This window comes from Diadema antillarum, unplaced genomic scaffold, assembly GCF_040938485.1.
Source record: "Diadema antillarum isolate AM-2024a unplaced genomic scaffold, OU_Dant_1.0 seq00001998_RagTag, whole genome shotgun sequence".
NCBI classification, from domain to species: domain Eukaryota; kingdom Metazoa; phylum Echinodermata; class Echinoidea; order Diadematoida; family Diadematidae; genus Diadema; species Diadema antillarum.
In genome coordinates this window covers 120-28,078 of record NW_027272654.1, presented here as the reverse complement: position 1 = coordinate 28,078, position 27,959 = coordinate 120, and the positions used below count along the sequence as shown (strand labels likewise).

The following is a 27,959-nucleotide window of genomic DNA, read 5'->3' as shown; positions in this document are numbered from 1 at the left end:
ATGGATGATAGTCAAATACCCAGGCAGCGCAAGTCAAAGTGGGACACGCCTGCGCTTGCCATGCCGTCCTCCACCCCATACACAGTCGCCCAAGCTGACGGCCAGGTGAGCAGCCTGGAGGCAGCCTCTGCCGCGGCGGCCAGAATCAATGCCATGCTGATCTCCAAGGGCAAACTCAAGCTGCCGCCCACGCCTTCTACCAGCACTGATCAGAACAAGCAGAAACAGGGACAGCCAGTAAGTATGATATTAGCTCATTCAAATCATGACCCTTGCTCTTCATTCCACCAGTAATCCAGTTCATCAAAACAAAACAAAACAAAACGAGACATGAAAACTCGTCACATTGAGGACGAGTTAGGTGATACGCTTGTGGTCATCAGATGACAGTCATCTGTGATCGACAAAGAAAAGAATGTGATATAGGCACCTTGAAGTTATATTGAGCGTACATGCGAAACCGTTTCTGTAACCACTCGGCCACGGGTCATCCACGGAAATGGTAAGACAAAAAAAAAACAATGTATAGATATAACAGGGGGAAAGTCAATGCCCACTCAACCAACGTGGCCGTGTGAACATCTATTGCATTGCTAGACGGAAAAGCGGCCTTGTAACGACTGAGGTCGCTATGCCATTTCTGGCAACTTGGGAAAAATACGTCCCGCAGACATAAAACCTATAATCGGCTGGTTTTGATACCTTGCCTTTAATCACAATTTTCAGTGTAATGACGTCATCAAATTACAAAACAATGACATCGTCTTGAAAGACAATTGTTCAAAGTACAACACCTCAGTCGTCGTCATTACATACTATGATCGGTTTGACAAAGTCAACCTGCAAAATTGTGCTGCAGTCGAAGCAATGTGGTCTCCAACACACAAAAAAGAGGGATATGGCGTGTGTGTGTGTGTCTGTGTGTGTGTATAGGTGCGTTTATATACGTACGTGATTTCTACATGGACGAATATGTAATACAAAATTGAAGAAAAAAAAGTAAAATAGCTAAGTATTTTGTTTCGTGATCTTGTGGGGTTCCAACCCGCAACCTTACGTCTCTGAGACGTCGCCTTTAGCCACTCGGCCATACGTGTCGACGAGAAAATATGGGGAACGTAAACTTATGTATGTGAAAGATACATGAGGAATCGTTTTGTCCACATTCCATTTTCATTTTCAGTTTTAAACTGCAAAATTGTCAATCTGATGAGGAGATTTCAAAGAATAAAATGCATGATTACTGCAGCTTATTGTCTCAGCTACAACATACTAAAGTTTCAGAGGAAATGAAGCAAAATCAGCTGAGATAGAGGTGCTTAAACGTTGTCAAGTCAATGTATGGTTTTAAAAAAAATCACCTCCCATAGACATAACACGTAAACTTGTCCGATTTTGTGTCTTTACTTTTATCACAATTTAAAGTATGATGACGTCATCAAACTAGAAAACATCGATATGGATTTGAAAGACAGTTGTTTAATGTATAATATATTAATCGTACGTTGTCAGTTTGTTATTGACATGACGATCAATCACATGAACATGAGGCAGCTACTAGTACCTGTATGAAATTATTATAGGCATGGTTATCAAATTCCCTTAAAATTTCCTTATTATTGCTTTATTTTTACACACAGTTAAGCTATCTCTTTAAACTCGTCACAGTTTAATGAGAATCATGAACATCATACATTAGTACCATATTCAGTTCCATAGCTGATCGCGTTTGCTAATTAATTAAGATTTATTGTCTAGAATGTGCCATATGGCCAACCTGTATTCACACGTGGACACACAAACACAATGCTAAATGTATGTATCAAACCTCTGTAACACAACTTTGAACTAACTGTAGAAAGTATCGCTGCACTTATCATACATACTTTTTATCATTATCTGAAACTCCACAAAAACCACTAATTGACAAATAATCATCAATACAGAAGACTGACTTAAAGGAACAATTCAAATACCTTTTTTTACAATGTATAGCTTCTTACATGTATAAAATCAGCACAAAGTAACCACGACTACATTGTGTTACTGAATTGATATGAACAAATTTCATTTAGTTATAATATACCATGATCAGCTTGAAAAGCCCAGCCTGCAATATTTTGCAGCAGTCGAAGCAATGCAGTCTCCAACGATAAACAAAGGGATACTGTGTGAGTGTGTGCATATAGGTGTGTTTACATGCGAACGTGACTTCTACATGGACAAAGGTGTAGTACTCCATCGAAGAAAAACAGTAAAAAAAAAATTATTATTTTCTTTCGTGCTCTTGTGAGGTTCGAACCCGTACGTGTGCAACCTCACGTTTCTGTGACGACACCTCTAACCACTCGGCCATACGTCTCGACGAGAAAATTAGAGGAACGTAAACTTATGTACGTGAAAGATGAATCAGGAATCGTTTCGTCCGCATTCCATTCTCATTTTCAGTTTTAAATTGCAAAATTGTCAACCTGATGAGGAGATTTCAAAGAATAAAATGCATGATTACTGCAGCTTATTGTCACAGCTACAACATACTTAATTTTCAGAGGAAATGAAGCAAAATCATCTGAGATAAAGGTGCTTAAACGTTGTCAAGTCAATGTATGGTTTTTAAAAAAATCACCTCCCATAGACATAACACGTAAACTTGTCCGATTTTGCGTCTTTACCTTTAATCACAATTTAAAGTATGATGACGTCATCAAATTTCAAAACCATGACATGGACTTGAAAGGCAAATGTTCAAAGTAAAACATATCTGAATTTGGGGTGATATTAAGCTCAAACAATAGAGATACGAGTAAATGAATGTCAGAAACAGTACCTCAAAAAAATTAATTCCACTTTTTTGATTTCAGATGATGATATGATGACGTCATGAGTTTTCCTGGCAATATTGGTACTTGAAACGTTATTTCCAATTCATATGCTTTTGTAATATGCAATAGAAATATAGGGTCAATGGACGATTTAAAGAGCTATGGCGACATAAACAAAAACATGTTTTTTCACTATATTTGCAGAAAGACGCGCGCGCGGAATTTTAACTTTGACGCCAGTGCATTCCTTTGTTATAGGTCAAAATCGATCGGAAATCAATGGATATTGTTACTCAAAGTATCAGAAATCCAAATCAGTCAATAAAATTGCATATTCATGTTGGTTGCGCCCTCTGCGCGCGAAATTGCGCGGACGGACGCGCACGCGAGAAAATGTTTGAAACGCTTAAAATTGTCTGAAACTTCGAGATTTCCCATTGGGAAGTCGTTTTGAGCCTTTTAAAATTTTGACGCGCGCAAACGCGCGCATAATGATGACCTGGGTAACTAGCGTTAAAAAGTGAAATAGAGCGTGACCTGAACTTTATGTCCACCGAAAATGATACAGAAATGATATCTAGTTATGAAGTTATGATCGATCATGTGACAAGGTCCGAAAATCACAAAATGGCGCCTAGATGACGTCATAGATATGTTACTGTCATGAAAACCTTATTGTGGCTAGATATTGTTATGAGACATGTTGACTGAAAATGTCATGTTATTCCGTAATGTCATTGTTGAGATATTGACGACACAAAATGTGGCAGAAAGAAAGAAGAATAAAAAAAAAGAGAAATTTTGGCAATCACAATAGGTGATACGCTGATAGCGTATCACCTAACAAAAACAAAAACAAAAAACGCCAGGGCACAAAGTGAATAACAGTTGACTTCCATATGTGACCCTGCATCACAAAACCAACAAACAGTTACCCGACATGGATTTTTAGTTAAGAGCAGATTCTGAAAGAGTAGACTTATAAAAGACTATAAAATGATGTATAAATCCATTCAAATGGCTTTCCTGACCTACCTTAATATTGGAAAGAAATCACACACTTTTGAAAAGTGTATACTTAGAAAAGAGGCTCTGAAGTATAGGGTCCTTTTAAGTGCTTAATCTTACCAAGCCGTGCTCTGTACAGCGAATGGGACAAAAAAACAGGATGTAAAACTTCATAGCAACAACAATGAAGGGATTATCAGATTAAGCTAGAGTTGATCATGCTCTGTTAACTCATTCTATTCATGACTGAAACCAACTTTCAAAGCAGTAGCATCATCCTTTTTTTTAAAGAGATGAGAATGGGACTCTAAGACATACACCTAATCACATTATTCTACAAAAAAGTGTAGTAGAAAAACTGCTTAAAGCGCAATTTCCTGTTCAATTTGTGATCCCAAACTTTAGAATAACATTGAAGAAGAATTGCCCCTTCAGAAAAATTTTTAAAAATCAAGATCGGCTAGGTTGACCCGCTTCACCTATTATAAGTCCTCACACAAACTTAGTGCTTACGAGTTTTTGGTGGTTTTGTGATTCACCTGTAGTCACATATTACCTGATTCAAATTATGACTCTTGCTCTTCATTCTACCAGTAATGCAGTTCATCACAATCAAATGTTCAAGTTAAAAAAAAATAACAATAATAATTAGTGATAAACGATAGAAATTCAAATGTGTTGACCCCCATCTTTTACTTCATACATTACATCTTTTCACTGTGAAATACTAGTCATGGCTCAGTAAAAAAAGACGCCAGGACACAAAGTGAATGATAGCGGACTTCGATATATCTCAGTCATAGATATTAGAGAATTTATATATTGTGGGCACAAGCTCTAACATACATACTTATATGTTTCTATCACATAACTTTGTAATAAGATTGCCATTAGAGTTTTTCAAGAAACTGCTGCTAAGACTTTAGAGAACTCTAATGAGCGTACACATGTAAGTGCTCTGGACACTCAAAGATATTAATTTGAAACAGCATACAGCCATTCTAAAATTCATTTTCATTTTGCCTGTTTCAGTCGCACAGTTGATATGACAAAATGGCAATTTCTAGGCAAGGAATCCTTTAAGATTGAATGGCAATTTCTCACAAGGGTATATGTATCTTGTAATATCCATTTTAATTGGTTTTCTTATTTTTATCAACTGAGAGCGACTTATATTTCTTGTGTTTCTTTGCACCAGTATGTGTGTTTGTGTATAACACATGTCTTTTGTGCTTAAGATAGGAACTGTTGAATTTCATTCTGTATTGAAACCATGACCACCTGAGGTAGATGTCAGTCATTTGAGATTCTTAAAAAAAAAGTTGGCTAATCATTTCCAAGAAGATGTTTCTCTGTAAGTATTGATACATAATTATATCGATATCTGTTTCCTCTATTCAACCAGCTGTCCAAGGATGACAAAGCCAAATCTGAGCCGCTGGTCGCAGAGGTGGAGATCAACGAGGTGCCTATCCAGTGCCGCAACATGCTCACCAAGGGGGCAACACAGGAAGAGGTAGGAGAGATATTCAGTGGATAAGAGGGTTAAGGGGAAGGGTTAAGGAGCTTGGTCTTGATGGGTTTGCAAAGTATCATGTTGTATTGGGAGAGCTGCAAATGCAGTTACCGTATACTTCTTCAATTAAATATTTGCTTATGTTTCATGTTTATGGTTTTTTTTTTCGTTCCTATTTCATACTATAAACAGGCTGTCTACTGCCTGTAGCAGTTAGAATCAGAAGCTTTATATTCCTTGTTGTGTCATATGAATACAGTGCACTCCCTTTGTAATAAACATGGATATAATAAAATTCCGGTTACAAAGAAGTAGAAATTAAGGCTGCAAAATTATCTGCTCTTTGTTCTTTATTGTTTAATTCATTTGGTTATATCGGAATTTTGATAAAACAAAAGAAAATTGCTGCTTCCAAGGACTTCGTTATAACGGGAGTCCACTGTACATCAAGTGTAGTAAGACGACCTCGACACCTATTGTCTTGTGTGGTATTGGGTACCAAATGTCTTATCTCTTGACAAAGCTGTTTATTACTTACCAATCTGTTTTAACAATGAAGTGCACTTGAATTAAATAATTTACAAGGTAGAGACTTTGAGATTGATTAGCCATTGATGCATTTGAATAATAGTCACGTGTCTTATATATTTTCAATTTGCAGGATTTCCAAATAATAAAAATTAGACAACAGTTTCCTACAAGCTGTAATTGGGGTGTGCTTCTAAGTATCCTAGTTTCTTCAGTTGTAATCATTATGTAGCGCAAGAACTGATTTGCCAATTACATGAAATGCATTACATGCAATATCATTCCTGTTTTTTAAAAAACAAAAACAGCTGAAGTATCTCTTTGCTTTTATGTGTGTAAATTCCAATGTCTTTATTAACAGATAAGCAGACTCACAGGGGCAGCTGTATCAACCAGGGGACGGTACATGTCATATGCAGATAGAGCCACCAATAATATGGGGTAAGCAGAGCTGCAAACTCGTATGAGTTTACCATATTTTACCATATTTAATTCTTCTCTTTTTTTTTTGCTTCATCAAAATAAGAAAACATGGTTTTAAGATGAAATATAATGAAAATATATGTATGTATATATATATGTATGTATGCAATATATGATGAAATATATCAAGAATATGATTTTCATTAAGTATGTTTACAGGGAATTTGTGGCTGAATGTGTAAAGGAAACCAACACAGTAGTCTTCATAATGATGATAGTCACACTATTGCTATGTTCCATAGCACTGAAAGTGTTTGAATTATTCAGTGTTTTTTTTTTCTCTTTGTTTCTTTCAGAGAAAGGCCGCTGTATCTCTGTGTACAAGGTCCAACGCCAGAGAGTGTAGAAAGTAAGTTTTTGTGTTCCTGTTACTGAGGCCATAGATGTCTTACATTTTTTTTTTTAATCCATTCTCTTCCATATTTGTTGTACTGTATCTGGCAGCATTTTTGTGTTTTTATGCCTCCGCCACGAAGTGGTGCCGAAGGCATTATGTTTTCGGGTTGTCCGTCCGTCCGTCCGTCCGTCCGTCCGTCCGTAATGAATTTTGTGGACAAGGTAACTATCAAAACCTTTTGAGGTATCCCAATGAAACTTGGCATGTATGTGTATTATGGGGGGGAAGTTGTGCCTATCAACTTTTGGGTGCACATGCTCAAGGTCAAAGGTCAAAAGGTCAAGGTCAAATACATAAAATTTCACTATTTCCATCATATCTATGCAATGCCTGAAGATATCTTTTTTGAAACTTAGTGTATACATGTATTACCCAATTAAGATTCTCTGGTGAAAGTTTGGGTCGTGAGGTCAAAGGTCAAAGGTCAAAAGGTCAAGTAAAAATATCAAAACTTCACCTTTTTTCTCTGTACCTTGGAAATTGTTCAGGGTCTCTTCATGGAACATAGTATATATATATACATGTACTGACTGGCAGTGATTATCTAGAGAATTTAGGGTTCATGGGTTCAAAGGTCAGGGGTCAAAGGTCAAGGTCAACACTTCAAAATTTACTAAACATTTCCCTCATGTTTATGTAATGCCAGCAGGATTATCAATTTTTTTCTACACTTAGTGTATGCATGTTTAACCTAATAGAGATTCTCTGGAAAGTTTTTTTTTCTTTTGTTTTTGCCTCAAAAGTTAAAAGTTCAAAGATCAAGTGAAAGTGCTGAACTAAGTTTTTCCTCCATATCTCGGAAGTGGCTCAAGTTATCTTGAAACGTACTGCATATTTATGCATCTTCTGCCTGACAGTGATTGTCTTATGAATTTTAGGGTCAAAGGCCAGATGAAAATGGTAACAATTTACTATTCAATACAGAAATTGCACTTTTTCTCCATACCTTGAAAATTACTCAATGCATAAACGTATGAATGGGTCAAAGTCAAGTTAAAGTCTGTAAATCCCAAATACATGCTCTCCTATTCATCGAATTAAATCTAGGTCAAGGAAGGTGAGCATTCAACACATTTGTGACAAACTTGTCATTTTAACATTTTGCCAATTTTGTGAAAATGTAATCAAACATTGTCCACACGTACTATTTAGACCTATTAGGAGAATCATGCATTATGGCGGAGGCATACCAGTCGCCATAGCGACATTTCTAGTTTCGTTTTTTTTTTTTTTTTTTTTTTTTTTTTTTGGTTTCTTTTAACATCAACACACAGCAGAGTGATGAAGCATTGTATAAAAAATTGCAGTTTGTTCAAGTCTTGTATTTTCTTTTATGAATTAGTTGTAAAATGTGTAAAGTGGAGCCGTACATTTTTGTGTGCATTTTAATTTCACAAATTTCACAAGAAACAAGATTTACAAAATTAAAACGCACTCGAAAGTTTTTGTGTACACTATATGCATTGAATGCTAGTGGCAATTTGCGAAAATTTCATGCCGTGAAAAAGGCTACCAACCCTGATTCACAAAAATGTCCTGTCAAATCTTTTGCTTTTCAGTATATTCATGGAAAAAGCAATCTGAATGCAAATTATGAAGCTGGAGCAATGTTGTCTGCCTTTAGTGTAATGTAATGAAGTGAAATTGGGTTTGATACCAAACACATGCAGAATGATGTAATGACTTGAGTTAGGACGTTTATACAAAGTCAGGCATATTCTCTATTACTCCCCATATCTTTCGTAAGTTGTAGCAGTTGTCCCATGTTGCAGGTCAGTAGTATATTTAAGCCATTGAGGACGGGCTGAATTTGCTGTAACATGCACTTCCCATAGGCACCTGTCCAAATATACTCGGCACTAGTCTTCAACGTATTAAGTAGAGATCCTAATAGTTGATATCACTTTTTCACCCACCAGGAGCTGTAGAGCACATCAAAACTCTAATTGGAGAGAGCATGCAGATGAAGGGTCGAGACAGGGCCAGGTCCCGCTTCAGTGCGGCGGGCGGTACGGGCGCCCTCAGCACCAGACCCGCGGGCTTGGGGGTCGGCGTCCCCACGGCCCCGGGCATGGACGGGGCCCTGAGGAACCCCACGGTGGGAGGGAGCGTGCGGGGACCGGCAGTGGGGGGCAACCCCATAGTCCCCCCACCAGCTGTACAAATGGCCATCCAGGCTGCTCAGACCTCCGGGGTAAGTTCTCGTTAAAGAAAGCTCTTGGAGCAGCATCTACACTTGTAGTTCTTTTCTGTCTTATTATTTTGCTAAATGTCAGATGTCTTTATAATTTTATTCTTGATGAACTTTTAAAGATGAACTTTTCTAGGAGAAGGAAATGTTGACGTAGCAAAATGTGTAAGATTTTGAGGCAGGATGCTAAAAAGCAAGATTCCTGCAAAGATAAATGAAAAAAAAAAATGCTTTACATTATATTGTGTACTTCACTCTTAGTAATCTAGAAATCTTTGTTTAAGGCAGTGTCTGCCTCTGCAATTTTTTTTTTTTCACTTTACTGAAAGTGATTATCCATAGAAATATACACAGTAGACAAATTTGATATTGTTTTCATTCATATCATCGTTCGTGCTATCGTATGCAGACACAGTTTGATGACCTTGTGCAGATCTTGTGGGGGAAAGCTGTGACCTGTTTTGAATTAACAAAAAACATGCAAATACTCGATGAGGGATGACATTGTAGCATATTGCTTGTGATTCAAGTGTTAATTTCATTTTTCTGCATAACCATGTTTGGGCATCCTTTACACAGCACTACTTACAAGATAAGGTATTTGTGGGACTGGAGCATGCAGACCCCTCATTCAACGTGCGGGAAAAAGTTCAAGGACCAGGGGTAAGATTTTGTTTACCACCTAACCTATATCTTGCAATTTGATTTCCTACCTACCAGTAATGAATGAGGTTAATTTGATTACAGCGAGTTAGGTAAATTAGGTTAAGATGTCTTCCGATAATTCCTCCTAGTCCTAGTCAGTGGGGTATCCAGGCGGGGGCACACAGGGCATGCACCTCCCTTTATTTTTTTTTTAAAACAAGAGAAATAAAAAGAAAAAAAATGGGGGACGTGCGCCCTCCTTTGATTTTGTAAAGGCGCCCTCTCTTTACGGAATTCCTGGATCCGCCCCTGCTAGTTGTCATAGCTCCCAAGTGTGTGTTTGTGTCATTTACTCAAATGTTTGCCGGAAGATTTTTTTTTTTTTTTACATGTCTTGTACTATGTTTGCTTAATTCAAATACAGAGGTTGGCATGCTTTGTTTCCTCAACCAATAATCATGTTTATGGCTTTTCTGTGTAAATGGTTGCCTAAAGGCAACACCATATCTTCCATTCTCGAGATAGTTTGGGAGATGACAGATGTCCGCATCTTTTAATCAGGGGAGATAAAAGTAGGCAAAATTTTGTGTGTGATGCGTGCATGAGGCAGGCGAAACAGACATACAAATTGTATAGAGAAGGGTAATCACACCCTCTCTCCATCTCTCAAGGTATGAACACTTGTTCTCATCAAAGCTTCCTTTGTTAAATTCGTCCTCTCTTTCTTCATTCTGTGTCTGTGGCCAGGAAATCAGATTGACATTATAGAAATTTAGTAGTGATTCTGTCGCCTCCAAGATGATGTAATTTCCGATCTATAGGGTTTATACATGTCACAGCCTTATGCCTGTAAGTATTGGTTTATGTTTATTCCCCACACTTACCAAACCATCTGTACCAAATATGGAATCGGGACATTGTAGCACTTTTCATGCACTGTTATTGTCAGGTTTGAAATATACTGTAAAACGATGAATGTTCGTGTGCATGTAAATTTCTTGAATTTCACGAGAGCTAAGATTCGCGAAACTAAAATGCACATGAAAGTTCTTGTCTACACTATACGCATTGAATGCTAGAAGCAACTCACGAAAATTTCATGCTGCGAAAAAGGCCGTCAGCCCCAACTCACGAAATTTTCATCCCACGAAAATGTTGTGTTTTACAGTATTGTATTCTCAAGTCTTTGTGAAGGTTTGTCAGTACAAGTATATCTCATTCTCTCTCCCCTCCTTTTTCCTGCAGAGCTCGTTCTTGCAGCACATTCGGTCGGAGACCGGTGCCAACATATATCTGCGGGGGCGGGGCTCGGGGTGCATGGAGCCAACGTCGGGGCGGGAGGCCTTTGAGAACCTCTACATTTACGTCACCCACCCCAAACCAGAAGGACTGCAGGCTGCCAAGAAGCTCTGTGAAAATCTAGTGGCCACAGTAAGTAACAAACTTCACTTTACAGTGTATCAAAAAAAAAAAATTACAATCAGATTTTGCATTGATAACTTTCAAAATGATCAAACAATCTAAATGCTATTTCAGGGAATGAAACTATAACTTCTTACATTGTACAGTTGAACCTCTCGTATCCGGACCGGGGCTTATCCGGGTAAGGGATTTGGCCGGATACGAGAGACTCAATGCTTTATACATGTACATATACATACACATGTACTGATGTAGCCCATAGTAGTACCACATGTAGTAATGTGTATACTGCAACCTTTTCATTGTTACACTCAGTAACAGACCCCAAAATAGAGGTTCGTGTTTGCAAGAATGAAATCATTTTGTTTTATAAATTCTTGGGATGATTTACCTAAATAATTATTAAGAAATGTATCAAGTATATGTAATTCATGTGTGTTTGTGTAGGAGTTCTCAAGGAGTTGGGAATCCCCCTTTCCTCCTGTAACTATTTAAAAAAAAATCACGGCGAGATTGCGTCCGTATATTAGAGAGATCCGGATAAAGGGAGGCCGGATAAGAGAGGTTCAACTGTACCTACATTTTGCAGAAAGCCCCATTCAATTTGGTGAAGTGGTCACAGAGAAATGTTGATCATTGTAAAGCATGTCACGGGTCCATTTCTTCCCAAGTTCAGCACTTGGATGCTCTTGGAACTGTGAACACAATGGACAGAACTTGGAGGGAAGGGATTCCTGACATGCTCTGCAAAGATCCTCATTTCTCTTTGACCACTGAAGCAAATCGAATGGGGGTTTCTGTAAGATGTGGGTAATAAGTTATAGTTTCATACCCTGAAACTGTATTTGGATTGATTCACTATATAGTTGTCGTTGCAGAGGGTCCTGTTGTAATTTTTTTTTTTGGGGGGGGGACATACAGTATTTAGCAAACCCACGTGCCATATTTGTTTCTAAGTTAAAAATCTTGATAAGCTTAGTGATTACTGCATTCAGTGACATTGTGAGTGTCGATTCCCAGTAAGTCTGCCTCATTTACATTGCCTTACTAATTTGTGATATATCTTTTAACAATATGTAGCAGAGATGATCTCTAAAGAATTAAATCAGATCGTCAAGGTTTACAAGTGGACCTACTGAGAGAATTTCAGTGGTCATGTTTGCAGCACCAGTAATGTTACAAAACAATGTCAACTGTCAGTATTGTTTGGTATATTATTTTGACTTTGGTAAATGGCTTGATCAGCTGGAAGTATGTCATTACAGATAAGCCTGTTAGACGTATGAAAAATTAAGTATTGGGGGAAGGTGCTTAGTTTGTTTAGCTCTTATCTATACAGTATGTGGTATGAAATCTGATTATTTTCCTTTTTTTTTCTTGCCCTATCACTCTCAAGATCCAGGCAGAGTACATCACACACCAAAGTCAGCTGTTTCAGAGGTCTGCGCCAGCCATGGGTAAGCAAGCACATGCCATTTTACTAATGGATATTCTGATGTGACTATGCTACGGTTAAGGCATGTTCTTGTCATTCTTCTCCCTAAAGAGGAAGGGGTGTCAAGGGGTCATAGCAATGTATGATTACTATCTTTCTTCTCTATCAGTTTTTTGGGGAAACTAAGTTTTGAGTTTAATATCGTCTTTGAATATAACTAGGGAATATTTTGCTGCCTTTTGTGATGCATCAATAAATCAATAAGTTGCAAGCATTAGTGGTGACAGTTTTGAAGGTGAAGGGGGAAAGGGAGTGAGGAGGAGTTCCTATTGAAGAGTACTTTCTGCTGCAAATACCATTTCTCCATATCTGGGACTGGATCTGTAATGAAGCTCTTTTTGAACTGTCAGATGTTCTTTATATAGTCGAGGCGCAGGGACCCAGAAAAAAATGACTTTGTTCAACCCACCCCGCAGAAAAGGTTTGACTGCATGGGGTGGTCGGTTGGACCATCTTGAACACGCCTAGGTAGTATGTGATTCCAAATTATGGTATCAACAAAATTTTACTGGCCACTTTCATTGCGACAAGACCTTATTGTTTGAAAAAGAGTCTGCGCACGACTACTACGCGCACCACTAGCTCTAAGCACTAAGCAGGTGCCAGTGCCAGTGGTGCGTGTGGTAGTATTAGCGTACGCAGACTTTTTCTTCGACAAACAAGGGTTTTTTGCCTGCAACCTAACTCTTCATGCCAAGCTGGGGTCAGTGTAGTATAGTTTCTAGACGTTTTTATTTCGTCTTAATTTTTCCGAGTACCAGCAAGCTGAGTAAGGGCGCATACCCAGTGATTGAGACGCCCGAACCGTTTTGTTTTTGTTTGTTTGTTTGTTTGTTTGTTTTTCGGGCGTCGCAATCACTGGGTATGGGCCAGCGGGCTTCTGCACATACACAAGCTGCAAGAGAGAAATAAAGACGAAATAAAAACGGTTGGAAACTAGACTAGGGCCGGTGATGCTTTTCGCTATTGATGACAACAAAATCACAGTTTTTGCATTTACTTCATGAAGAATTCATCAAAACTCCATTAAACCATATATGTACTTGTTGCTGGAGATGTCAGCAATACAAAGGGATACATGGTAAGGCAATATTGTGCATGGTTACCATGGTAACCAGATGCCTACAGGTGATTGGTAACCCCAAAATGCCTACTGCTGCAAACTTTGCTATTTTTGTTCATATTTTTTGAAAGATGCAATGAAAAAAAAGCAAACATTTTCATTGATTATTGTTAAGAAAAATCTCTTGTTGCCATGGCAACCAGTATTATCGAATCAGGATTCAGCACTCAATAACTTAAAAACTAAAGCCCATAATTTCAGAAAGCTTGATTAACATGTCCATCTGCATAAGTGTACCGCATATGGGAAGAAAATATTGAAGCATTCTCAAGTTGCCGCAAAATTTGTAAACAAAGGCATATAAAAACACATTTTGAGTAAACGGCCATTAAAAGGAAGATATCATTCTCGAATAGTAAAAGGCATGAAAAAGTTGCATCCGTTCTTCTTTCAACACAAATTTGACTTCAAAGTACTCGCAAATGTAATTTTTAGCAATGTATGTATACAAATTTCCCTTGAAAATATTATGTGAATACAGAGAGCAATTAAACCAATGATATTCTAATGTTTAATAGCTCCAAATGTGGGGAGCTCCCTGTAGCTATTTTTTTTTTTCCCGCAAGTCAACCCGCAAGGCTTCCTCAGGCACGGTTTGACAAGGCCTTGAGCATGCTCAAAACTTGTTCCGGGTGAGTCGCGGGGGTTTGCCCACAGAGGTACTCGCAGAACACAAGTAAGAGGCTCTTAGTGGCAGACCTTGCAGGCGACTCCCACGCAGGTACTTCGCAGTCCCCGTATGTCGCTAGTAAGTGAAAACGGGTCTTTTTCGAAGCTTTCACGCAGGTCACACGGAATACACTCAAGTAACAGGTAAGTAGCACGCGTCTAGCAGGTAAGACGCAAGTACGGAACTCGCCAGCACCCTTGTCCGCCCGCAGAAAATTCTCCTGCTTGCTGGAAAATCCCAACTCGTTAAAGCCCGCGTATCTTTCTACCCCGAAAGATGTGACAATTCCGTTAGTTTGCAGGCACAAACCTTTTTTTGGTCGAAGAAAGCCTGCGTAAAGACTTCTACACGCGCCACTGGCACTGTGCGTCCCATAGAGCTTCCTGCAAGTGCCCGTGGTGTGTGTAGTAGTCTTGGCGTAGGCAGACTTTTTTACATTTGTTCCAACAAATAATGATGAAAAGTGGCCTGCAAAATTTTATTGATACCACAATTTGGAATCACATATTATCTGGGGGTGTTCATGGAGGTCCCATCTACCACCCTGTGTGGTCATACCTTTTCTGCGGGGTGGGTTGAACGAACTCCTTAATTAAGCCCCTTACAGGAAATAGCGCCTTGACTAATAAGCTGTAATTTCTCACACAGATATTTTTGCAAATGAGGAGGTCACAGACATTTTCACAATTTTTTTTTTTTGCAGTATTTACACAGACTCTATCATAAGTGCACTACTGCCTGTCAGTTTGAGATATGTTTGCATGTTCTTAGCTTCGAGGTCAACAGCAATTTGCAAAACTTCCGAAAATTAAGTCTCTGCAAAAAATAACAGCTTATACAGTAGTCTGTAAAGGTCCCTTGTATGATGTTGTCTATGAAACATACATATAGCAGATGCATAAGTTTGTGAAGAATGGAGGGTGAAGAAGGTTGGTTATGCGTGAGCCAAAGCTGACCAGCCGATACTGCCCTCCAAGATTGACCACAGCATGTGGTATTGATGGCGAACGCTCCCCAGGACAGAGACCTGTCCCGAGGTCTACATCATCACTGACATTCTTTGATTAATGATATTCTATAGCACGAACATACCATCGTATACAGCATATTCTGTAAAAGTGGAAATTTTCGCGGTGTTGAAGTTTTCGCGCATTTCGCGCAACCAGAAGCTAGTGTGAAAATAAAAGCACATGAATATTTTTGCTTGCTATATGTTCCAGTAGTTGATGTCTCTATTCCGCAGAATTAAAAACACGCGAAACTCCTCTTAACCAGCCGAGCACAAAAAATTTGTCGCACGAAAATATCCACTTTTACTGTACATGTATCTCATAGTGGTTTACGGTTAGCAGAGTTTGCAAGTTGACAAATATTCACAACAGTAACAACGCACAAAATATTGCTTAACGGCGATCTGCTGTAAGTGATATGAACAAGCTGGATTATTGATCTCTATGCTAATTACTCCTCTTCCATCTCACACATAGTGGCTGCACAAATGATAGCCCCCCTGCCTCCACGCCCAGCCCAACCCGTCCAGCAGATCCAGCAGCAGGCCCCCGTAGCCATGCTGCCCCAGACTCCGCCCACCATCACCTCCATAGCTGTCAGCAGCAGTCTGAGTCAAACGCTGGCAGCCCAGCAACAGGCACAAGGTAGTTTTGTATGTGTGTATGTGTGTTTGTGTGTCTGTGTGTGTGTCAGTGTGTTTGTGTTTGTGTATGTGTTTCTTTGGTCGTATAATGCACTACTATGGACAGTTTGCCAAGGTCTGTGGTACCCTATGGGGCGACTTCCCATGAAGGCCTTTAAAGATTAAGTTCTGTTGCCAAAAAGAGCAGCGAAGACAAGTGACTAGAATGTTCTGAAATGATTTTGCATTTTGATAAGGCCACACGGAAGGGAATATTCAGTTGACACTCTATTCTTTGTTTTTAACACACAAAAAAACCAGAATTTGTACATTCCTCTCTTCCAACCCTCATTGTTATGCCCACCATTGTAGGTTCCAATTTGTTTATGTTTCTTCTACCTGACTTCAGATAAAATGATCAATCAATAAAACTTGATGAAATTTTCATTGTGGTAATATACAGAATGACGTATTCTTTGAAAAGAATAAACACACACACACACATACACACACACACACACACACACACACACACACACACATTAAAGAAGGTTTGTGGGGGATGGGAATTGGTTAACTTGACTGTGGTTCTATACTCTTCACTGCATATTAAAATTTATTTGTTGTAAGAGATGGTATTTCATCTGTGCTTTATCCAGTATAGTGTGTAACATACCGTAGACATTGTTGACACCAGTAGCGTTTACTGTGATTTTAGTCATCTAATACATATATTTGATGGTTGTTTTTTTTTCTGTGAGAAGCAATCCTAGCTGGGGCCGTACCCGCCCGGAGGCCAGTGGTCACTACAGTGGTCACTTCCCTGGCACAGGGAGTGGCCTACCCCCATCTTCAGGTCCAGGCTCAACCACAGGTTAGTTCTTCTCTGGACCCTGATACCACCACCATCCATGGATTTGCTCTAATCTTTTCCTCAACTTTATCACCCTACCTACTTCCTTACTTTTTTCTGTTCTTATATATTGACAATTATGAGATATTTAAAAGCGTAATTGAAAAAGCTTCCGTACAGTGTTGTTACCTCTCAAATGCATTGTATTGGTTTTTGTCGAGCCCACCAGAGGTGTGGGGAGACTAAGGGATCGCCTGAGGCGTCTGTCCGTCCATCGTCCGTCCGTCCGTCGTCCGTCCGTCGTCCGTCCGTCGTCCGTCCGTCGTCCGTCCCTAACGCTACAAAAACTTCAATAACTCTTTACTCTGGGCTTCAATTGCAATCAAACTTCAAGGGAAAATTGGTCATACAAAGGGTCACCTTAAGGTCAAAGCTCACAGGCAGGGGTCAACAAACTTTTAGAGCCCAATGTTAAGTTTTTATGGCACGTTTCTATTATGGGTCATAACTTTTGATCCATAACTCCATTTGTGACTAAACTTGGATGGTAGATGTCCCTTGGGGAGTGGATGATCACCACAAGGTCATAGGTCACAAGCATGGGACATCGAACTTTTAGAGCCCAATGTTAAGTTTTTATGGCGCGTTTCTATTATGGGTCATAACTTTTGATCCATAGGTCCGTTTGTGACCAAACTTGGATGGTAGATGTCCCTTGGGGAGTGGATGGTCACCAAAAGGTCAAAGGTCACATGCAGGGGTCAACAAATTTTAAGGGCCCAATGTAAAGTTTTTATGGCACGTTTTTTTTTTTTTGCCATAAATTTTTACCCTTTTATATCTCTTTTTATCTGTTATATCTCTTTTTTTTATCTGTTATATCCCATTCACGTACAATAGTCTTGTACACGAATGGGTGAGACACATTATGGCACTTGCCTTGTTCTCACTATTGGTGATGGTAAGAGGTATAACGCTTGGTGTCGTCATTTTCTTCTTACCAAATAGTATTATTGAGATATCTCATGATATTTGCCACATAATTATCAAGATAAAAATCTGTATCACCTGTGTTTTGTGCACACAAACTTTGGTCATTTTGTATGTGCACCAAATCATTCTCATTCCCAGTATATGAAGAAGTACTCGTATATATCTGTCCTGTGTGAACATTACAGGTATGTGCTTCTGTTGCGACAGCAATCTTGTGAGCTTGAGATATGTGAATAAACTTTATATTACATTTAGTTTGATTAATGGTTGTTTAGCTGTTTGAGAGACCTCTTACAGACCGCCAAATACCGTCTGATATCGACAGGGCACATGAGGGCAGTGTAGTACTTGAAATTCTTCATGTTGAAACCCTTGACAGCTTTCTGTGGTCAGCCAGCCGGGAATGGTGGTCCAGGCCCGGGCGCCCCGCCCCGTTCCAGCGCCGGTGCCCCCTCCCCAGGTACCGATGCCTGTCGCCTCTCAGACACAGTTGTATCCAGCCCAGGTACGTCATATACCAGGCATGCGGTAACAACTGGTCTTAATCCTAGTAGATTTTTTTTTTTTTTCTGTTTAGAGCAGAGACAAATAGTAGGAAACAAAACAAAACAAAGGCAGGCAACAGCAGGGCTTCTTTCTCCTACAAAACTGCCGTAATTATTGTTATTACGGAACTTGTAAGTGGAGAAATGTTTTTGGCTGAAAATTTCTCTCATGTGAAGAAGACTTTTGAAACTTCAGATTTCAAGCGGAAATGCAGAATTATTTATTACTATTAAAATATCATTGAACATGTTTGCACGTTTATCTTCTTAAGCTGAATTTCTCAGCAATCTGTGGATTGGAAAATAGCCATACGTCTTCATGGTTCCTCAAATAGGAAAAAGAAAATAGTAGACAGTAGTACAACAGTACACTCTCTTTCACTTTGTCTCTTTCAGCCTCATTATATCTCTAAGAAAATGTGTCTCAGGTGCAAATCAGCATTTCAAGTGTCAAAATTTGTATCAATGTCACTCTTTCTAGTGTAGTGTTTAGAGGGGCTGTAGTCATCTTATGAATATGATTGTGATGTCTTCTGAGGATGAGTCCCACCAATTTGCTGAAAGTACAAGGGTTGGCTTAGAAAGCAATCCTTTTCTCTCTATCTCTGTTCCACGCCTCACACATGCATCTGTCTGTATCAATATTCAGGCAACTCACGTACAGGCCCAGCAAACTCTGGTCAGAGCCCAGGCCCAGGTCCAAGTTGCCCAAGCCCAAGTTGCCCAGGCCCAAGCCCAGGCCCAAGCCCAAGCCCAGGCCCACCTGGTCCAGGCCCGCAGCCAGGCCCAAGTCCAGGTACATCCGTCGCACCAGGCTGGAATCCCCGTGGGTCAGCAACAGGTCATCCTGCACCAGCAGCCTGCTCCAGTGCAGGCCCCAGTGCAGGCACCACCGCCAGCTGCCCCGCAACCCGTCAAGAGGAGGTTCCGCGAGGACCTGTCCGACGAGAGACCCGAGGTGAGGGTGCCTCTTGTGAATCCTCCCTTAGCTAACCTAGCAGTGGAGGAGCGTTCACATTTGGCATTCAGTTTGCTTCTTTTCCTTCCAGTGTTTTCTGTCGTTAGTTGTCTGTTCCTGTACCTAGGAAACGCTACAAGCATTCCGGGACCTTTGGCTCTAATCACTGCTCTCGTTCCTTCGTCAGAATCGTGTTCCACGTCATACAGCAATTATTGTTTTACTCATTACACCGCAGTGCTACGTGCAACAGCCCTGCCATGGTGGACTGGGATTATGATCCCCACGCTTCCTACCCCTCGTTCTCCCCATCCTCTTCCTTCATACGCTTCCTCTAGAGGTGCCTTCGTGTGAGCTTGACGATGCCCTTGTGTCTGTTGTGAGATGATTGGAGAGATTGACCAACGTACCAAGAGATGCAGAAGCGTCACTCATATGTCATTCTCCCAGCTTCCTTTCATACGAACAGTGCAGACTTCAGGATGTGGTCTTGATACTTCTCTCTGTGCATCTATCTATGCAGCAGGCTTCTGGATAGAGGACAATCTCTATTTCTTACTCTTCGTTCCTCCTTCTCTCTCCTTCTGATTACGTTTTGTAATTACACCTACTTGGTCTCACATCAGCCTTGGGGTCTTGATTTCACATACCAGGTTGGATACAATGCAATAGAGTTGTCTGTAGCTAGTTGGATGGTTGCATTTGCCATGAAGTTTCAGCATTACCACCTTGCAGCCCGACGAAAGGCGGTCTTGTATGTAGCAATTTTGGATTTTTGCCCATACATCACATCCATAGTACATGCGATTGATATTGCAGGACCAGACTCAAAAGACCAGAGTTTCGGTACAGTTTGCAGACTTGGAGTTCCTCTAGGAGTTGTTGGAGTTGCTTTATTGTCCAGGAAATTGTTATCGACAATCGCTTGATTTGGCAGACAACTGGCTTCATCTTGGTTGTTTTCACTTTAGAAAATTTGTCTGTTTTTGTGGTGTTGTTGCCGTTGCCCCGACTTCCCTTGTGAGTATCAGAACAACAGTAGCAATTTTGTTGCAAATATGCTTGTCGCTGGACATATTATTCATAGGCAGGATTCTGTTTGTTTGCTTGTTTGTTTCAGGGATCAATGATGCTTGTAGCAACATTTAGTATCACCCGTCAGAGTTATACCAGTTACAGCAGTACAGGCATCATAAAAAAATAAAAGTTATTATCAAATTGGTTTATGGCCAGTCTATACATTACAAGAGAAAATAAAGATTTTAAAAATGCTTATCTAGCGTACCATCTCTTGATGTTGCTTCCATTATACAATATCCATGAGAGAAATTTAGATTAGTCGATCTGAGAAGGGCATCCTGTTGGGACACATATGAAATAGGTAACTTCAGCATTCCTCCCCCAAATCAGCACTTATGTGAAAGGAGATGTTGTAGAAGAAGCGGAGCTAACTGACGTTTTTCTTGTCCTCAGTTTCCAAGCAATTGCCCACCCATATTTCCTCGTATTGTCTGTCGTTATTTTGCAATAATGTATCAATGTTTTTGCAGGTAGGCCCAGGACCTTTGCGAACGCTAGGCGGACCCCCATGTTAACATAGTTTTCTTTTCCCTGTGTTTGTCTAGCACCATCCACTCCCCATGACTAATCTAGGTGTGCCACCCCCGGGACACTTACACGTGAGTGTGGCTGGCAGCGCATCGGGAGGGCATGGGTCACTGCTGGGGCTACCCCGACCGGAACCCGAAGACAGACGGTGAGTTGCTGTGGTGATTAGTCTTTCCTTGCAGGGTATTACAGTCTGACCTTAGTTGAAAACAAAGTAGTCCTAATAAAAGGTAGGTCCCACTTTTTATTAGGACCATTTTATTTTGCTTCGTTTTTGGATATCTCAGCCATTTCAAGACTGATTTTCATCAAATAAACTTTTGGTTCCCCTTAGAATTGTATGCTCTTTAATATTTCATATAAGTGGATTCTAATCCTCTCACAAAAAGTTAAAATCTGAATCCCCTTCTCAAACAAGAAATATACTATCATTTTAATGTGTGTTGTTTTGTATGGTTTTTTTTTTTCCTAAACATGAACGTACTCATCTACTGCAATAAATGAGATCAGACCTTACTGAATGTATGCATTGTGTATATATTTACTGTGGTGCAGAAACAAAAGCATTGTTGCTTTATGAACCGAATCGTAGTGCCAATTGCTTTAGAGTCCACAGATCAACTCTTTCCAGGAACAGCAATAGAATCGTAGGATTTGTCAGAAAAGGGTAGTGAAAAGTTGTGAATGAATCCAAAAGTTGAGCGTAATCATGTCCATTATCGGGTTCATGTTTAAGGACATTTATTTCCATTAAAAAATATGTCCAAGTACAAATAACATTGCAATAATTTTGAACTTGGCTGGGGACACATTCTCTAGAAGTCAAAAAACTTGTTCTGAGTGACCTCTTACCCTAGATGGAATACAATATGCAAAGTGACATACAGAATCATGTCAAATGAAGATGCAGATACAAAAGGGATATGATTATTTTAGTCCCAGTGTATGTACAAACCTCATTTTGGGTTTGAAAGTTGTGGAATTATAAGAAATGAAAATACGGAAGCAACGATAGGGATAGAGATATTTTCTATTTTCGTCTTAGTATCTGTGCAAACCATATTTTGGATTTTGAAGGGCATCGACCCTCGGTGTAGATCTTGGCATTATGCCAGGTCACTAAAGTAGCCCCGCTGTTTGGAGGGAAAAATATTTTCAGGAATATGCACATGATAAGTTTTTGTCATCACACATTTATATATGTTACTGTGTTGACCGTATTCCATCATGTGCCTCTCTTGTTATTGCTCTCATAAAAAAAGGTTGATGCCCCCACCCCCAAATCCGCAGTCTATGCAAGATGGCAGGAGAAAGCTGTTACATTCTCCCTCAGGTAAGTGAGTCATGGATAATGGTGTGGGGGGAGGGGAGGGGAGGGGGAGGGGGAGGGGGGAGGGGAGGGGGAAAGGGGGCGGGGAGGGTGCCGACTGATTGCTTTGTGCCGTGTGGTAGTTCATCCTAAGGCGAATATTACCCTTTCTGTTCGTGCTTTGATTAGCAGTAGACATCCGTGAGATACAAGTTGTTGTGGTGGATGTTTCCGTTGGCCGTGTGGAGGAGTGTATTAGCAGGAACAGGAGATAACAGTCCCCAAAGTTCTTTTGTAACATGTGGTCATGATCACAGAACCGTGGGGTTTGACTGTATGTGAGAATACACATCTTGACGCTGAAGTGGAGAGATATGTTCTTCCTTTTTATTTCTCTGTCTCTCTCTCTCTTCCCTGTGACAACTAACTTTCATTTTACCCAGTTTTTTTGCAGGGCCAGAAATTGGTAAGTAAGTCAGTTGGCACGACTACAAGTCGTAGATTGATGCATATGTTTAATGTGTCATGTGTTCACTCTGCCAACAGAACGTGATAGCCGACACAGATTTAGTGTGACATTCTGTTGTTCATATGAAGTATTTCTTCATTTTATTTCACATTTATGCCAGTTGTTCCAGCATTTAGTAACTGAAGTGTGAATATCTTCAATTGTCCTGACTAATGAATATTTTGCGTTTGCTGGTGTTGATGCGTTGCTTTCGTATACTTTTTGATATTTGTGCAAGATGCAAGAATTAATGTTCTCAATATCTGTAATGTCCAATGACAGAACGTTTTTATTTTCTCTACTCTTTCTGACAGAGAATTAACACATTTTGTCCTGTATTTTCTGTTCTTCCCAATCTCTGTTCTCTTTCATGTGCTGACCTGATGTTGGCTGGAATGAAAATGCCTCCCTCCTCATCCGTCGTCATGGAAACACGGTTTGAATATATTTGTTTGAACAAAAAAAAAAAAACTAATCGTCTACATTTCTCTCCCATAAAAAAATTAATGCATTGTTTTTTTTCTTCTTGTCTTTTGTTGTCTGTCAATAATTTGATGCAACCTTGTTATCAAAACCTTTAAATTGCACTTTGTTTCACTAATCTAAAAAAAAACAACAACAACAAATTAATCAATATGTGATATTCAAATACCCAATACTATTTCATATGAAACCATTGGTTTTTCCTGGTGAAACGAATCTTCTTTGCTCATCATGTTTGCCTTGGGTTGACTTCTGTGTGATGTCATGGGTGCACCCCGGTTGGTGTGGTTCAAATGGAATGCTTCTGTTGATTGCTGCTGTGTATACATCAAAATTGTTATCAAATTGCCCACAAAAAAAAAAAAAAGCAGGATTAGATCTGCTCGGAGTGAGATCGGCATCGCCGGACGAGCCGCGAACGAAGCGCGGGCGACTCGTGTCGTACGAGATGGGAGGCGACTCGGACGAGGATGACGACATTGCGGGCAGGTCGCGCAGTCGGTTCGACGCAGTCCAGCGATACCAATCAGCCTCTGGGTCAGTGATGCCCAGGGGCCTGCCCCCTCCCAACATCCCCCAGCAAGTCTCCTCCGCCTACTCCCATTCAACGTCCCCACCCACATCGTCTTACTACAAGCCAGAGAGGAGGGACCCCGGGATGGGGTCATCTCCATTCTGGATGGCGCGGAACTGAAACCAGTCGTGACAGCAGCCTGTGTACAGATCAGTAGCATAGTGTGTAAGATTTTTTTCATGATCAATGATAGTTTGTTGTTTCGCCTCGTTCTGGATTGGTGGTGGACATGAGAAAGTGGTTCCATGCTGCTATTATTTATTGCATAGAGTATCATTGGACCTAAATAGCGTAAAGCGTTTTGCAAATCATCAGCATGTTGAATATATTTTGGTACCAAAGCTAGCGGTATACTGCTGTGTTTATTTTGTGCAGATGTTAAAGACATATTTATCAGCTGTGCTTTGGAAACTGCAGAGAATACTTGCTTTGCGAGAGAATCAAGTATTTGATGAGTAAGATTGTTTTGTTTGACATTTTATCCTAATTGCTGGTCATTCCTCAACAAGTGAACTGTATTAGAGTGATCCTTGAAGTCTTTGAACAGTTTTTGAAAAGTGTCTTCAGCTGTGCGTACACTGAAACATAGGACGTTGTAGGTACAGGTATATAGAGGCATCTGGTCCTCTTGTTGCTTCCACTACAAATGAGTGATCTATTGTACAGAGAGTAATGTCTCTGTATTTATGCAGTCTAGGGCTTTTGTTTTTGTGTATGTCTGTGTGTGTGTTTCTTTTGTAACAACTTCATGAATGAAATTGTAACAATGGTTATCCATCAAAGAATAGGGGAAGCACATGCATGCATGCATAGGTGTTCTGCAACATGGCTGTTATCATATTAGTTTCTTTGTGTCAATTGCACCAATGCGTGTATTTTATGGCTGTGGCAAGAGCGCTGGATGATTAAAGCAACATATCAATTATGGGTTAGCTTGTTCTTGTTAGTTTTTAATGGGTGGGGTAGAGGACTACAGGATATTACAATTACATTTTTTGTTGTGGAAAAGATTTCTGTTACCATGGCACATTAATTACATTACTTTCCTTGGCATGATAAATGGAAGCAATTTCTCCCCATCCCCCTTCTTTCAAACGCCAGGCCTTTGTACAAAACTCTTGTGTACAAGTTAGTGTCATGTGTCTTTAATAGTGTTTCTATGTCGTGAATAAAGAGTAGCCTTTGGTAGAGTGGATATTAGCAATGTTAGAGGGGTAAAATTTGTGGCCAATCGTGATCTGTGAAACTCATGAATGCAAAAGCCATTGTAAGAGTACTGATCAGATTTCTCATAGTGTTAGAGGCAGTGAAATATTTGGTCCTAACAATTTTTTTTTTTTTGCTCGAAGAAGTTATTATTGACTTCAAAGTGCATTATCTGCAGAGTCAAGATTCGCATCAGGATTAAAATCTTGACCCTGTTAGTGTCTTTTTAATGAAGACTAGGGATTGACTTTTGCAAGTTACAGACAAATCCACTCTGTATTCAAGTTTACTTGAATCCTTTTTAGGCCAGAGACTTTGGACAATGTGTACGATGCTATGGAGTTTTCTGTGCCAGCCGGCACTCAAAGGACTGATTAACAAGGCAGACTCAAACAACCAAAATTGTCAAGTCTTTCTAGAGATTAAAGAAGTTTTGGAATGTCAAATTTGTTAATTTTTCTGAAAACAGTGACGTGAATCACAATCACACGTGTATGTAAGACTAGGCTTGAGGCAGTAGTGCCATCGTCTGTCAAATGCCCACCAAAATTATTCTAAAAATATTTTTTCCCATAAAATGCTGAGCAGCTGTACCTAGCACCCTGTAGGAAGACAATCACCATGGCTACGGTGTCACGACTCAAGAATAATTTGGCGAAAAAGGGTGGCTTTCCTGTTTTGTTGGGGAGGGGGGTTCATTCAAGATTAGGAGATTTTATGATGATTTGTGTGCAGTCCAGTGGGGGAATTTGCATGACAGTGACATCATTTCCCAACTGACCTCCCAAATGACCTCCCCAACTAATATGCATTGATTTTGACTGCTTTTCTAGCTTAGTGATCACATAATATTCTGATATTCCTTTACTCTAATTATCTTTTGCAGTTTTGATAAAACTTTACTGGTTTGTTTGATTTTTCTTGTATCAATGTATTCATTAATGCATCGACTCATTTCTGGTGACTTTGCTCATACAATCAACCACAGCTGTGTGTGCAGGTAACTACATAAATGGTAGTTTAAAGGGACATGTCACAAAGCATTTCAAGCCTGTGAAGAGTTTTGGCAATTGTAACAAATACTGTCAAATCTGTGTCTGTGATTTGAAGAACGCCATATAATAAATGGAGTGGAAGTGAGTAGCAGGAATGGTTTCATTTTAGCAGCCAGCTGTTTTTAAGCCCCCCCCCCCCCTCCAAAAAAAAAAAAAACATTTCTGCATGATTTGTTTATGTATATATTTTGTATCATCATTATAAGCTGCAACGATAGGTAGACCCCTTTGCAATTTCATTGCCTCATTTGGTGAGGCGATTTATTTTGTGCTCTGAAATAATGTAGTTACAAATGCAGATTGAGTTTTGTCACTGAGTGGTAGCACAAATTGTGTGAGCTACATTTCAGATTTGGAGGACCGCTTTCATGTCTGGAGTAATTTATTTTACTAAATTCCTGTGTTGTAGACAAATGGTACTGAGGAAGTCCAAGGCAGAAGGGGTTCCTATCCAAGGATTATCTCGATTAAGAACTGCCTTTCCTGCTACGGCTTTCGGCAAATGTGATGTATAGTCGATATAGAATCTACTGCAGGACCTTAAATTTGGAAACGGCATTATGTGGGAGGCAGCATGTCATTAGACGCAATGTCTGTTTTCTCTTACCTGTATTCTGCTTTTATCTCTTTTTCTTTCTTTCTTTCTTTCTTTCTTTCTTTCTTTCTTTCTTTCTTTCTTTCTTTCTTTCTTTCTTTCTTTCTTTCTTTCTTTCATTCTTTCTTTCTTTCTTTCATTCTTTCATTCATTCACTCATTCTTTCTTTCTTTCTTTCTTTCATTCTTTCATTCATTCACTCATTCTTTCTTTCTTTCTTTTTTTCTTTCATTCATTCATTCTTTCTTTCTTTCTTTCTTTCTTTCTTTCTTTCCTTCTTTTTCTTTCTTTCTTTCTTTCTTTCTTTCTTTCTTTCTTTCTTTCCTTCTTGTCAGAAGAGGGAAAACTTAGTCAAATCTACAGATGACAAATGCCCACTGTTTGCTGAGGAAAATATTTGCAGTGTGCACATACCTTTCCATCAAACTTGAAAATCAATGCAATGACATTGCACTTGCATTTTGAATCTGCTGTAGTCAGAATCTATTCTGTTTGGCTTTACTTTATAGCCAATTTGAATATTGTAGATTTTATCTTTAAGATTTTTTTTTTCCTGAGGGGTAGATTGGTTAATGGAGTGAACATCATGTTATTAACTATGAGTCTGTCATTGTATGGCACGGAGATTTGTGGTCATGTGGTGCGGGGGAAAAGCAGAACATGGTTGTTATTGGTTACATCTAGTAGATGGCTTTTGAGGATTTGCAATGTGAGAATTTTGTTTTCAGATTTTTGTTTTTGTTTTTGTTTTTGTTTTTTGGAAAAGCTTCTATTTATGGAAGCAATATAAGCATAGCATGAGACAGGATCATTAAAGAAATCAAGTGGAATTATTGAAATAGTAGTAAACACTTGTCAATTCATCCCCATTAAATCCTTTCTCGAGTGTTATTTTAGAAGTTGTTTGCATCTTGGAGGCTTGGAAATATGATAAAACATGACATTGATTCTTGCTCGATCTTTTTTTCTTTTCTTTTTTTGAAATATATATACAGTATAGTGTTCTTGATAGGTTGCCAGTCTGTCGTACAGTCATATGTCTGTCCGTCTTTAGTCAGCACTGTTATTTCCAGTAAGAGCTGACACCTGAGAAGGACGGGGTATGCTAATGAAACTTAGTGTTTATATCCTCAACATACTGGAAAAGTAGTTATCAGATGTCGAGTCAGAAGTTCAGGCTTCAGGCCAGAATCTTATCACTTCAGGCAATAACTCAAGAAGCAGATATTAATCAGCAATCAAGCTTGCTTGATTTGTAAGCTCTGATTTTATGAATTGTATAATTTTGAAACAGTCAAATACAAATGTGTTGCCAAAGTTGATATATGGCAATCTATGA

The 27,959-nt window shown here is 39.5% G+C and overlaps 1 protein-coding gene across 1 annotated transcript; it reads left to right on the top strand.

Annotated features, from left to right (window-relative positions):
• LOC139713540 (uncharacterized) lies at positions 1 to 24,835 on the top strand. Its single transcript, XM_071625263.1, has 15 exons — positions 1 to 237; positions 5,236 to 5,346; positions 6,236 to 6,315; positions 6,654 to 6,706; positions 8,674 to 8,948; positions 9,525 to 9,608; positions 10,836 to 11,021; positions 12,409 to 12,469; positions 15,788 to 15,955; positions 16,698 to 16,807; positions 18,159 to 18,284; positions 18,974 to 19,282; positions 20,908 to 21,038; positions 22,153 to 22,223; positions 23,562 to 24,835. The coding sequence occupies exons 1-15, from the start codon at positions 1 to 3 to the stop codon at positions 23,882 to 23,884; spliced, it is 2,325 nt and encodes a 774-aa protein (XP_071481364.1). The 3' UTR covers positions 23,885 to 24,835.
• Positions 24,836 to 27,959: the final 3,124 nt, after the last annotated feature.

Bases quoted from the DNA above. Each gene is read 5' to 3' on its own strand.
- LOC139713540 (XM_071625263.1), top strand. From the start codon at position 1: ATGGATGATAGTCAAATACCCAGGCAGCGCAAGTCAAAGTGGGACACG. The intron at 9,609-10,835 runs GTAAGATTTTGT...TTTTTCCTGCAG, and splicing joins AAAAAGTTCAAGGACCAGGG to AGCTCGTTCTTGCAGCACAT. The intron at 12,470-15,787 runs GTAAGCAAGCAC...TCTCACACATAG, and splicing joins GAGGTCTGCGCCAGCCATGG to TGGCTGCACAAATGATAGCC.